Raw genomic sequence first — 15,106 nt, forward strand, 5'->3', positions numbered from 1 at the left:
CACACAAGTCGTTTACAAAAACCAATTTAAGCACGATGGCTGCACGGCTTAGGGCTGACCGTTCCAAGTGGTTCCTGAAAGTTAATTTTTATAACATTTAGAAACATTAGTTGCTGATAAGTAGTAGATAAAATTAATTGGTTTCAATGAAATCATTAAATATTAGAACTAAGGTACATACCTGTATTATGTTAAAAAAATTAAATATACAACATTCCATTTCCTATGGAAAAGCAAACACAGCATAAAGAATATACTTCCAAGTCAGAGACTTGAAAAATTCACTTCCATGGTTCATAGTGAGGAGCCAAATCTAAAAAAAAATCATCTTCAACATAACAGTAACTCACTTTTTTATAAAGTGCTATCTTCTTTATAAACGTGCTTGAAATTAGACAAATAATTACAGCTTACAAACCATATATAGTAAGTCCTTCACTTTTAGAGACAAAATCACCCTGAACATCATTATTTAATTCATTCAAGTGACCTAAAGAAAATCTTACCAAAATCTGTTTTCCTTAATTCCACACTCAAGTAGGTATAACACAAGTTTCTCAATTACAACACTTCCCCCATAGAAAGAATGAGAAAAAGTCTCTATATCACACAGGCTTTCTCTTTCAGTATTTTCCTATCCTTTACCTACCAGTTTTAACATTTCCTTCTTATTTCTACTGTTCTACTTTCCAGTCTTACTGTTGTTCTGTCATCTTCAGGATTCTTCATTTATTCCACAGAATTCCCTTTGTCTCAGCATCCTTTATCCATATTTCAATTATCAATAAACTTGGATTCCTTTCATCCCTTAAATTCTTACATACCAGCTTATTTCTCAATAAATATTAGTTCACTAAAGAAATGAGTTATATGTTCTTTTTTTTCCTTCTCATGATAAAGGCGACAAACATTCAACCTACATAAAGTTAATTCATGACATACCTGGGTAGAACTGGCCCATAGTACTGTTGTCCCATAAGTTCATGTTTTATTTCTTCTTTTCTCTTTCCAGCTTTCTTGTACATGTCATAAGGATGTGCTGTTACCTCTGGTTTCAGATGTTACTCTTTTAGCCAAGTTTATCTTTTTACTTTACAGAAACTACTATGACCTTTCATTGGCAGGGTGAAGGGTTCTTGAAGACTGACAATTCTTAACTTCTTTAGTTTTTGACTTATAAAATTTTTCCCTTCCAATCTCCTTTTATCTTTTCTGAGTATCTCCCCCATCAGTAGAATGGTGTTTCTCATTTACCTTCTTGCTCTGTATGAGTTTATTTTACAGTCCCCCACCACCACTCCACATACCATTTTTGGGGATTCCCTCCCCCCACCTTTTTTTCTTATTTCTCCACTTTTATTTTTTAGATTTTACTTTTTGTTTTGGAAAATTTCCAACATATAAAAAAGTAGAGAGACTAGAATAATGAGCCCCATGTATCCACCACAATTGTTTACCAATTATTAACTCATGGCTAATCGTGTTGTATCTACTCACCAATTTTATTTTTAAAGTAAATCCAGAAATAAGGATCTAATTTTAAAATAGAAACTTCTCACGTCTAATAATTAATCATGCATAATAGTCTTTAGTGCCTTTTAGGATCCACCACTTTAACTGTCCTATGGTATTACTAACTTCTCAATGTTAAATACCATAGCTCTCATTACATTTGATAGGTTGTTTCCATTTAACAGTCAATGGATATCTTAAAATGCTGCCAATGTAAGATACATTCCTAATTCCTAGGTATGTACTCACAGTCATTTTGATCTTGCATACTCTTATTAGACATGTAGATAGATTCCAAAACTTATAGTTCTAAGTTACTTATCATTTGTCTTTCTCTGTTGATATTTCAAGAAAAATTACTAATTCATGAAACACATATAAAACATCAATACATTTGATATATCAGTCTAAACACAACTTCATTTTTGCAGAAAATGGTTTCTTCTAAAACACATCTCTACCATGCCAATATACAATTAAACAATCATAATACTTCACCAAAATAATCAAAGATGATGAAAAATTTATTCAAAGAAACTTTAAGTCTGGGATTTGTAATGAAGATACCTTGGTAGCACAATATTATTTAAAACATCAAGACATCATGGAAAAATAATCACTGAGAATTAAAATAATTAAAATTAATTTAAAATGGTAATTAAGAATTAAGAGACTAGGCTAAAGCCCTTTTTGAAGTGTGAAAGACTTAAAAAAAACAAGAATGCCATATAAACAACATTACACTTCAGTAAAAATAAGACTTAATTTTCTCGTGAAAACGTAAGTGAAATTTTGTGGCTCCAAGTAGATAACAGTTTATCTCCTTCTAGTAAGGAGATAATGGAAAGCTCAGCAAAATGTGGAATGTAAGCTATGAGGTCCCCACTGTTCTTGCTACTATGCAAATGCTACTTCATAATCTCCCTACTTCTCCATTTATTCTCACCATTCTGGGTCACCAGATGATCTATCCTCTTGCCAAATGACCTTTCTTCATTTTAGGCAGCCCAGAGCATGATGCAAAAGTACTTCAAGAGATGAGGGCAGTCACTGTCCTTAGTGCCACTAGCATGTATTTCTCTTCCACTATTTCTTCTCCTAGTCTGGTAACTTAGAAAAACTATTTCAGTCATCTTTCACAGTTCCAAATCACTAGAATAGTCTTGAGGTTTTTATTGGACTTTTAAAGCCTCTAAGGATAGTTTCCACAATTTCCTTCAGTATACTCTTCTCTAAAAAATTATTTTGTCAGTAAGGTAATTTTTTTTTTTTAGGTTTAATCTCAGTTTTGTCTGCTACACAAAAATATAAAAACCTATGAAGTATTTCATGATGTACTATTTATGCCATAATAATGAATTCTGAAAAGGAATTCTGCACTGTATTTTTCATATTAATGTTAACTGCTAGCTGTGAGAGAAAATACATTTACTATCTTCCCTTTGTAAAAAAACATATAAAACACGTTATGCACATTGGCTCTAATGGATTACTTTTAGCTGTAGAAATAACTTTAATTTTAATGATTTACATCTTCAAGCCAGCAGGTATGCTGTAAAAAACACTATATGCATATTGAGATGGGGGATAAAAACGTCTGTTTTACTTCCAGGATTGTTTTAAGAATCAAATAACGTCAAAGAGCTTCATAAACTGCCACATGAAAAGAAAAGGAAGGTGTCACAGGGATCCCTTCTATGTGAAATGATCTTCATCAGCTGGGCCACCCAGCATTTTGAGTGATTCAGCAATTTTATAAACTTCTTGTATTAGTTCTGACACATTACTAGCCCTTCCTCCCTGAAACTGATGGCCACACTGCCATGTATCTGTCTGATAGAGATTCAAAGTCCACAGCGATGAAGTGATGAGAAATTATGCATCTATCTATCCCTCTATCCCTGAGGTCATATTTTGCTGAGGCACACAGACATCCCTAACCTTGTCCATTACAATTTAAGAATTAAACTGTTCTTGATAACTTACCTTAGATCACTGGCAAATTTTATCTATAATTTTTAATAAACTTTTATTTTAGAACAGTTTTAGATTTACAGAAAAATTAAAAATTCTCCAAAGTTCCTATAACCTGGGCACCCCTTTTCCCCCATTATTAATATCTTACTATAGCATGATATAGTTATATATCATATATATTATAAATAGATATACTGTACTATCATACAATAGTATATGTTGCAACTAATCAGCCAGTATTAATATGTTATTATTAATTAAGGGTCCATAAAGTATTCAGATTTCCTTAATTTGCATGTAATGTCCTTTTTTTGTTTCAGGATGCCGTTATTAGATTTAGTCATACCTCCTTAGGCTCCTCTTGACTACGACAGTTTTATCCATGCTTTTTAGAGATGCAGAATTTGTTTCATCCTTTCATTTCCTATTCTAAAACGTCTATCCAAAGTCAATTACACCATATCTTTTGGTCTTACACTTCTTTCCCCTGTTTTTGGTCTTACACTTCTTTTCCCTGTTCAAGACATCTGGTGGTTGTTATTCTCACATATGACTGAACAGAGGATTGGTGGTGGGACTTTGAGGCCTGTTATAATTCATGTAGTATAGGGTCCTGGGTGAGGGGGGCAGTTTTTACAACATTTTATTTCCTGACTTGAAAATAAAAATTTTACCTTTGACAAGAATGACAGCTGCTATTTTTTCCTCAAACAATCCATTCTTCCTCTTCCACCAACCTTCCCTTCAATTTCTATTTTACCCTCCAGAACCCATTTTTCTTTTCTATCATTAACAATTGCATTTTATTCAATGTGTTCCTTAGAGAAAATTTTTAATTAAAATCTTGCTTGGTCCTAATGAAACTTATCTTATAACCCTCTCAAAAAGTCATTTTTACCTCCCTAAACCCTTCCCCAAAGGAAAGTAAAGGGTGCATTTTTCATCCCACTATCCCACCACCCAATGTTATTTTCAGACTGCTGTTCTGCCGTCACCAATTAGAATGTCTTTGAGGTCGTACCATGCAATCATTTCTCATCAAAACAGCCATCAGGTCACTGGGACATTTTCTCTCATTACATTAAGACTTTGGCACCTGGCTTTATTTCTTCCTTCTATCTCAGCTCTTGTCCTCATCCTGTGATCTGTCTGACACACTGGTCTCACTATTTCTTAAAAACTTCTACTTTGATGATTTTTACTGTATCAGTCTGTTTTACCAACTTCTTTTGCTACATCTTTGATTTTTTTTCCTTTTTTCGCCATTCATTTCTAACATTACATCCCCTTTCCTGACTTCATTCTTCCATCTTATAGATCCTCCTACTCCCATACCAGCCACTGAACCAACCCATTTTTAGCCTATATGATAACCACTTCCCTTTCTATTCTCCCTTGGCTAGACTATACTATGTCTAGAGCATTTTGGCTTGCTTGTTCCTAATCCATTAATGCTCTACAATGCCAGACTTGGATAAATCAAATCTTATATTTTGGATATGCTTTCATCTAGGTTTGTAAAATATTAGAGTGAAAACACACACACACACACACACACACACACACCCTACAACCCCAAACTGATTCCACAAACATTGTTATTTGATGTTAGCCGCATTTCCTATTCTATTTTCAAGAATTCCCTAAAAATCCACTAGACTTAAGTCCTGTACCCTATTCTCAACCTTTATATTCACCAAGTATCTTGTAAGACCGAGATCAGAATTCCCTCAAAATTTTCAATCAACTTCAAAAGTCCTCCCTTCTTTCATCTGTTCCCCTTTCTTCATAAAGATACAAATGGTGAGAAGAAAGAATATGGACTATTGAAAGCTGATGACTTCAGTTCTGGCTCCAGCTCTGCCCCTAAATCTCTAGGTGAGCTTGATAAAACTTCCTTCCAGTTCTCACAATGGTCCTGAAAAGTATCTCTGTATTTCGTAGGCCCCAACATTTCCACTATATTCTTGATCCAATCTACTACAATCAATTCTAGGACTTAAGCTAGCCTTCAAAACAAATACTAGCTAATATGAAATTAGCATTCATTCTATGCCAGACACTGTGAAAAGTTCTCTGTATGTATTAACACATTTAATCCTCACACTAGCCTTAGAACATGGGGATTACTATCATTATATCCATGACAAATGTGAAAGCTGAGACAGTGAAGCTGACCCAGCTTTTGAACTGAGGATGTCTGGATTTGGACCACATACTCTTAATGATTATGCATACTCCTTCACCGTAAACATTTCCTCTTGGGCCCTGATTTGCTCAACTACCATCCCATTTCTCCTTCCTTCCTAAAGCACTTATTCAAAGAGTAGTAAGTACTTTCTTATCAAATTTACATTCCTAATCCATTATAATTTGATTTATACCCATTCTTATAAGAATAAACTTTATGGTAACTACTAAACTGAATAGGCACTTCTAATTTTAACCCTATTTATTTCATCCCTCAATCCCTTACTTCTTTACTCTCCCACAACATAAATGTGTAGTGCTTAAAGTTTCAATTTCAAGTCTTTAGCCCTCTTGCTCTCTTATACCTGAGAATCTTAAACCAAAGTTTTTTATTTCTTTCAGTTTTACTGAGATATAATGGACATACAGCACTGTCTAAGTTTAAGGTGTGCAGCATAATGATTTGACTTACATCATGAAATGATTATCACAGTAAGTTTAGTGAACATCCGTCATCTCATATAGATACAACATTAAAGAAATAGGAAAAAAAAATTTTCTCCTTGTGATGAGAACTCTTAGGATTTACTCTAACAAGTTTCATATATAACATAGAGCGGTGTTCGTTATATGTATCATGTTACATTACATCCCTAGTACTTATTTATCTTATAACTGAAGTTTGTACCTGTTGACCACCTTTATCCAATTTCTCCCCACCCCCAAGCCCTGTGTCTGGCAACTACAAATCTGATCTCTCTAAACCAAAGTTTTAAATATCACTCCTCTGGCCTTTCAAATTCTCAACCCCACAGAACTCTTGCCTAAGTCCTAGGCTGAATTTCCTACTATCTAGGTAGACTCCTCCACAAGTTTAATTCTTCATGAGTCATCATATCATAACGTGCCAAGTCCTATTACTTTTACATTTCATTTTTCCCATGTTTCTTTCTTTCCATTCTCATTTCTGTCCCTAGTTTAGATTCACAATTTTACCTTACTTAGACTAATAGTCTCCAGTATACTCCTTGGGATAGCATCAGTTCTAAGATCTTCTCTCAAACTAGTTATTTCTGACATCACTGCCTTTCATGTTTTCCCAATTACCCTATGCCTCTTTCACAACTGAATACTTGTCACTTCCTAAACATGCATGATATATTCTTCATCACATTTCTCATGCTGTGTTTTTTAAATACTTTATTCTTATCCAAATCAAATGCCTTTGGCCCATAAAGCCCTTCCACATTCTCCTTTGGATGATAAATTACTCACTTCACTATGCTCTAATACTACATTAAACTCTATTATATATTTCAGTTTGCCTCACATTAGAGATATTCAGACGTATGCTGTCTCCACCGGAGTATAAACAAGATTACAAGCACAGAAACCTTGTAATTTTTCTGAGCCCCTACAGTACCCAGCACAGTGCTAAAATGACTGCTGAAAAACGCAATTAATGAATAAAGCAGGATGCCACTGAGGTGAGGTAGAATCCTTCTAGGAATGTGAAAAGCTCACAGCAATTACTTACGGAGGATAAGAAAAATTCAGAAAGTGGGGCAAAAAGGAGAGGTAGATTCAGAGACAGAATACCATTTTTAAATTAAAATCAAGATTAACAGGAAAAAGAAAAAATATAGAAATTAAAAGGAAGAGAAATATGAAGTTAGGAAGAACTCAGAAAAAAAAAAAAACACTAAAATTTCCTGTATGTATCTATTGCTTTCTTGGTGCATCTTTAGAGACTGAAAACTTCCTGCATAATTTTTACCTCCTTCAGATAGAGGCACATTTTATACTATGGTCACAAATGCATAGTTTTTCTTCTACTAATTGCAGAGGTAGCAGTAATATACTTTAGAAGGCTTTACTTTTAGCCATACCACATACATAACTGTCAACTCTTAAAAATTTTTCAAGATTAAATCTACAGTATAATTTAATTTAAATCTGTCTTCTACATCCAAAGGCTGAAGTTGATTACCACTGAATCAACTTCTGTTGTTTAGCTGTTTAGCTTTAAAAATATGAACACCAGGATAAATATGAGAAAGGTTTTCAAGTATGTGACAGGGTATCATGGAAAAGGAGGAGGTAAACGTAGGATTAATAAAAGAAATTTCTTAAAGCTATAGCTGAGAACAATAGAATGGATGACCATAAGAAATCAGTTTAGGACTATAAAATCAACCATTAAGAACTCTGAATGAAAATGTTTACCCTGGATAGTTAAAAAGCAGCCTACGAATAACATTTTAGCCCTACAGTTATAAGCTTATTCCATTTGAGAAGGCTGGTAAATAAGTAAATATGAACTGATGTAATAATGTATTTCTCCTAATGTTTATGGCATGTTATACCTCCAAAGTATGAAGTATGCATTACCACCAACTATTTCCTTTGCTGAGAAGACAAAAAAGTTTCCAGATTTAAAACATATTAATTCAAATATTATATAAAATGTACTTGGAGTTAAATAAACTCTTTAAAGGTTATTGCTTCAAGTTAATTCATGATTCACAAGTAAAAATGTTATCCAAATTTTAAAATGAACAATTCTACCCCAGCTCTTGCAACTTCCTCTTTAAAAGAGACATTTTAAAGACAGAAAGTGGTTAAGACTCCGTGCTCCCAATGCAGGGGGCCCGGGTTCGATCCCTGGTCAGGGAACTTAGAGCCCGTAGGCCACAACTAAAGATCCCGCACGCCGCAACTAAGACCTGACACAGCCAAATAAATATTTTTTAAAAATGAATAAATAAATATGAATACACAAGAACACGTGATCTTAAAAAAAAAAAAAGGATGACACTATAAGGAAATAAATAGCCAGACCAATCCAGATTGTGGCATTTTCTAAAAGAATATAACTAGGTTTCCACAATAAGTCAATGGAACTGAGGGCTGGGGCAGAGGGAGAGGACTTTAACAGAGTAATAGACATTCAGGAGACATAACTACCAAATGCCATGTGTGGCCCCTGAGAAGATCCTATTCTGAACAAATCAATGCTTAAAAAACATTTTTTGAGACAACTGGGGAAATGCAAGATTGACTGGGTATTCAACAACATTAAGAAATCATCATCAATTTTGATAGGTATGATAATCAGGTTTTAATCAATTTTGATCAGGTATGCTTGGTAAGAAAATGTCATTATTTTAGAGAAATTATGGTAATGTTTGAGATGACATGATGTTAAGGATTTGCCTCAAAATACAAAAGAATAAATGAACAGATAAAACAAGTGTGGGAACTAGTGAATTGAGATAATGGATATGATAACTGAAGTCTTTGATAATAAAAACTTAAAAAAAAACACCATGTAAATAACCCATTCAAAAGTAACAAAAACAAAAGCTTTCAGAAGTCATTTAAAAATAAATTTTAAAATATTAAGTTTAAAGTAAGTTTTAAAAAATATATTTAAAAAAAGTTTACTTGTTAATTTTATGCATCATAAACACATAGAAAAGAAAACCAAATTCAATTTAACAGCTAAACAGTATCAGTGGAATTGTACCGATACCAAGACAGATTTACATGGCATGAATAAAGAAAAGTATTAGAACACTGGCTCAATAGGTATAAAGTATGTTTTTATGAGAACACTAATAACTTCACTAAAAAACTACAAACTTTCCTCTATAGCAGTAATTCTCAACTCCCACTACATCTTAGAATCCTGGAATCTTAAAAAATTAGAAACCCACTAATCATTAGGGATTCTCAGTCTAGGGTAAGACCTGGTGATTTTGATGTGCAGGAAAGTTTGAGAAACACTGATCTATAAGAACTACATATTTACCCTTATGAATAAATGGTTGTTATATCTGTTCTCAATTACCAATTATTTTCACCTCAGAAGATATCCTATACAAAGTTTGCTTTGCTTTTCTGTTAAAACCTTATGATGAGAACGGCTGCTACTTATTAACTCAAACTACACAGAAGGCTCTCAAGTAAGTATTCTTTGTACGTATTATCTGCATTAATTTTTAAAATGTAGACAACATGATCATGAAAAATTAATTACTTCTAGCAGTTTTTCTAAAAGTGACCCACCCCTTAATAAATTAACTACACTTCTTAAACATGATAAAATGGTCATTATAATGACATCTCAATTTATAATCTCAAGGATTTTTGATCACCTTGTTCTTTGATGTAGAATATGTGAATAACTAATAGTCTGCCAAGTTTGTGATTATGTATTTAAATGTCAGATTTCTAACTAATTACAAAGCACTCAGTCTCCATTCTTGAATAAATTACATTTTTTGGAGACACTGAGGTCCCTAGCACTAAAAAAAGGAAGCCGAGAATGCTAGTCTTAAAAAATTACTGTGTAAAATAAACCAATTAAAATTTATAATACTGATTCCAAATTAATTAAATTTAGTCAAGTGCTAGGATATAATATAAAAATCATACAAAGTAAAGTGAATCCCCCTAAATATTTAGCAGAAAAGAATTATCACCTAGTATCTGTGTTCTTACAGAATCTTTGAAATAAAAGGATACCGAGCAATTATTTCATTTTGGACAAGTACTCTTTGAGGAAGACTCAAGCAGGAAATGGATCCTATCAATATTAGTTTGTTGTACTTTGAAGTCACCTGACTTATTAAATATCACTAGAAGCAAATAAACAGAGAAAAAAATGTAGTCACCATTCCAGAAGGCATGACCTCACTAACGCAACAGTGTATGTCACTATTAAGAGTGTTTCATGACTACTTTAAAAAGCAAAACAGTAAGTGGTTCCTCATAAAGATAACAATACCCACCAAAGGTGTGGCGGGTAAAAAAAAGTTACCTTAATGTCCTGTAAATGGAAACGTTTGGATTGTGATGAATTATTTTAAAATATTTTCCCGTAACTAGCCAGTCTAAAATATAAGTATAAAGTTGAATGCTTAGCTCATACCAAATATGAACATAATATCCTTAATATACATTTTACGTTTTGTACATCCTAATAGAAAGAATCCAGACAACCAATTCAGAGACTTGTAAGTACCTAATAAGCATTGAAAAATTATAAACTAGTTCATAAAATAATAACAATTATAATAAGCTGGTAGAGGAAAAAGTACAATAGCCAGCCTCATATACCATTCATGTTAGTTTAAATTAACATCAACATTCTAGAAAGAAATTTGCAACAAGATTCAGAAGGCTTTAACATTTTCTTTGACCCAATGATTCTAGTTCTAGGAATCTAGTCTAAGTAAATAAGAGACAAAAAATTATGTACAGGTGTTTGTCACAGCGCCATTTATACTAATGAAAAGTATGAAAGTAGACTAAATGTCCAACATACTTCCAAAAGTATTATATATCCACTAGAATGTTATGAAGCTATTATAATTATCATTTTTCCAAAAAATTCTCAGTAGAATAATTCAAATAAAACACAAAACTGCAAACAGTGTGATTTTAATTTTGTACAAAATATGTATTTACATAGAAAGAAAAAAATATCAAAATATAAGTAATCTCATAAATTATAAATTCCATTATTTGATTTTTAAAACTTGTAACTCACCCACTTTCAAAAACTACTTGCAGACATTTAAAATAAAAAACCCCAGTTTTAAGATGTAAAACCATTATAACAGGTAAACGATGAAGTCATTTAGTAAAGGAAGGTAAATTCACATATTTTCACTACAAAATATTTTCCTTGTTCTTATCAGGCAGAGCACAGAAACAAAAATACAGACATACCTTGGAGATACTGCAGCTTTGGTTCCAGACCACCACAATAAAGCAAGTATTGCAATAAAGTGAGTCACACAAATTTTATGGTTTTCCTGTGCATATAAAAGCTATGTTTACAGTATACCGTAGTCTATTAGGTGTGTAAACATCATTATGTCTAAAAAAAATGTATATACCTTAATTACAAAATACTTTATTGCTAAAAAATGCTAACCATCATCTGACAATGCAGGGTTGCCACAAACCTTCAATTTGTTTTTAAAAAACAAAAACAAAACAGTATCTGTGAAGCACAATGAAACGAGGTATGCCAGCATATTATATTAAAATATTCAAGACAGAGCTGGAAGAAGACACCAGACGAATTTATTTACTAAGAACTGAGCAACTTTACTCATATTCTTTTAATGCAAAAATGTAGAACACTTGAAAAATGATAAAAGCACTGAATAAGACAGAAGTTAGTTATGGCATAACTTCATAATCTTTTATGAGAAAGACATTATTATACTTTAAAAAAATTCCATCAAAGCCATGAGATTACAAGGAAAATGATGATGAATTCCCTCTAACCATGACTCCACCCAGAATCAAAAACACATACGAACTCATCTAACTACACCCAAATGAGCAAACACACATAGCTCTTAGGGTCCAAGAAAGTGATTATTATGGTCATATGTTTGACGCTAGCTGAAGTTTCTTGGTATTTTACCCTTGTTTCTTTAATGAGTTGCATGTAATATTTTAAATTTCTTAGAAACTACTATAAAAAATCTTGTTGTCATCTTCTACTTTGGTTATTTTAAGGATTAAATAATGTATCTGCTAAGTGACTTGCAGAATGCCTATGACATAGAAGCTCTTCAATAAATGTTGATTTTTCTCTTTTCTATAAAATAATTTCTATCAGTTAAAAAAATGTAAAAAAAAAAAAATGTAAGAATTCACAGTAACAATTACAAGCAAAGGCCATTATTGTCTCACTCTTGACTTTAAAAAATGGTACACCATGTAATAGTCAATATTATCTACTTACAAGCCAAGTTGCGGGAATAAAGCCTTAAATTATCCCCACACAGTGATAGAGATTCTCTCAAGAAAGAATGTTGTCAACCTAAAGAATCTATTATGGTCATGATAAACTGCTATGACTTGTGCTTAGATGTATTAGACAATTAGAATAAAGGGTCAGTTTTGTCTAAAATTACCAGAATTACTTTCACATATCAAATGCTCCTCTTGTGCATCAGTGTGTGTCAGTTCATAGATGTATCACTTATACTACATATTTATAAATGGATAACACATGCTACATATTCACAGTAAGTAAATATTTCCAAAAATTACTTCATTCTAATGCTTTTCCTTTTTTAATTGATGAACATAAACTAAACTGTAAGAACTAGTTTGTGACTCATCAATCTTGGGTTCCATATGTATAGAAACACTCATTTAAAGATAATCTTACAAACTTCAGAAACCAAGAATTTCCTGAATACATCAAATAAAACTGTAAAATTTCATCTTAAATTATAAATCACTTATTTTACTTACAAAATAACATTTTCCTTTATTTTTTCTTCATCTTGACTCTGTCAACTATTAGTTGCAAATTTTTGTTTTGTTTTGTTTTTTGATTAGGTGGGTCAAATCCATTGTAGAATGAGGTGAAATACAATGATTAAGACAAAATGCAAATACTGATAAATACCAAAATAAATTATATATAAAGTTCTTTCTAGTTAAAATTGTTTAAAAGAGAGAGTATAATATGCTTTGAAAAAATCTATACACCTACTCCCATTATATGTTTCATCTGTTAACTTTTCATTGTTTGCGCAGTGCTAAACTGAAACAATTAGATTGGCCCTAAAGAATATGCACAAGGGCCCCTAGACAGCATGACTTCAATTTAAAGTGTAAATATTTTATTAAGAACTCAACAGTATTTCTTCATTAGAGCTTTTCCTCTTCTATTCTGGGAGAGAAGATGAGAGTGGTGAAAAAGAATATAACTGATATAATTTTCATTATACTTATGAATTTAGGGTTTTCTTCCAACAGCATTCATATGCTTTCTTACCTGATGGGGGGAGAAACCTAATTTCTTAAATTCCAAAATGGGAGATTCATTATACTTACTGGAGTTTAACAGGCACTTTCCCATTTGGCAAAATGGGAGAAAAGTGGTATAGACAATAAAAATCATACCTAAGAGAGATGTCTCCTTGGCAAATGCTGCAGCAATAGCTGGGTCCAATGCAGGTTGTCCATCCCCAGATGGAAGATCAGGTCGAGTATAATCCCTACTTTTATCATTGTTGTATTTTACATTCAAATTCACAAGTTTGGAAAAATCAATCCTTAGGGTACAGCAAGCATTATAAATATTCTGACCATCTAGGGCCTGTAAAAGTGAACAAAATACATCAGCAATCTTAAGAAATAAAAATTAGAAAAAGTATGACTTTGACAATAAAACTCAACAATGAAAAACTGCACATAAAAGCCGCCAGGAAAGGGATCAAATTCCATACCCTGTTCTTTACTATCCCAGCTGTACATATATTGGTTTCCACAAATACTATCTTCTTTAAATAGAAAAGTGTTACCTAAATCTAAAATACAACCAGTTAAACATATGTGCTAATACTTTTAATTTTAAAAATCTGCAGATATTTTAATTTAAAAAAATTAACAAGGGTCACAAATATAGTCAGTCCTGCCAAAGTAGTACCATAACAGTCTGCACAATACTTTAAAGTTAATTTTATTATACACATATCTTTTGCTGGATGGTAACACTTACAAAAATTGGTATAGGTATAAGGTAACTTCTGTTTGATGCCACATTAAATGAGGTGCCTCAAGACAAATAAATATCACTATGATGCATAATAGCAACTACCATGAAATGAGCAAAAACTCTTGGGTTGGCCAATAAGTTCGTCTGGGTTTTCCATAACATATTAAGGAAAACCCCAACAAACATTTTGGCCAATCCAATATTATCTTCCTTAACCTAGGTTGTTCAACCTGAATCAGAATAACTTGCTGAATAAGCAAATTCAACGTCATCCCAGGAAAGTTCTGGAATAGAAGGAGTACAAACTCTAGAGTTGAAAGGTCATCTTGAACAAGTTATTTAACCTTTCTGAATCTCAGAATCTTTCTGAACCTGGAAAACAGAGATGACAATGGCTGCCATGTTTCCTTGCAGGATTATGAGGATTAGATAAAAGATCACATATGTAAAAGCATATCATGAATTATAAAGGACTGTGCTGCTGTTATGATGATTATGTTTTTTTCTGTTCCTATATAATCACCAATGCTACTCCAGCTGGATAGAAACCTGGAACGAACTAGAGAACAGGGGAACACACTGTTAATTTTTCATTAGAAGAATGAACATTTACTGTATAAAATAACAGTCCAGAAATGAAGAACATGTTTAGCTCTATAATTCACCTCAAAAATGAAAACAATTCTTCTGATAACAATACATAAATAGATCACACAGACCAAGATCTATTAAGTGTGTAAAACCAGAACTATATTAATAGTAGACCAACATATTTTTCACATTTGATGTTTGAAAGAGAATTTTTGTATTACCTCAGTATGACTATTTTAATTGTCACATTGTTGAAGAAGGAAAGTAACTGAAACAGACTTAAATATAATCAAG

The 15,106-nt window shown here is 32.4% G+C and overlaps 1 protein-coding gene across 5 annotated transcripts in view; it reads right to left on the minus strand.

The window, feature by feature from the left end:
• Positions 1-15,106, minus strand: part of PTBP2 (polypyrimidine tract binding protein 2) — an 80,498-nt gene that overhangs the window by 11,599 nt on the left and 53,793 nt on the right. For all 5 annotated transcript variants that reach the window (XM_082477589.1, XM_082477586.1, XM_082477585.1 and 2 more), the window contains one exon: positions 13,627-13,822. In XM_082477589.1, coding sequence (XP_082333715.1) covers positions 13,627-13,822 — 196 coding nt within the window. The remainder of the gene's footprint in view (positions 1-13,626; positions 13,823-15,106) is intronic.

Source organism: Balaenoptera physalus (assembly GCF_965194825.1).
Source record: "Balaenoptera physalus genome assembly, chromosome: 1".
In the NCBI taxonomy this organism is placed as follows: Eukaryota; Metazoa; Chordata; class Mammalia; order Artiodactyla; family Balaenopteridae; genus Balaenoptera; species Balaenoptera physalus.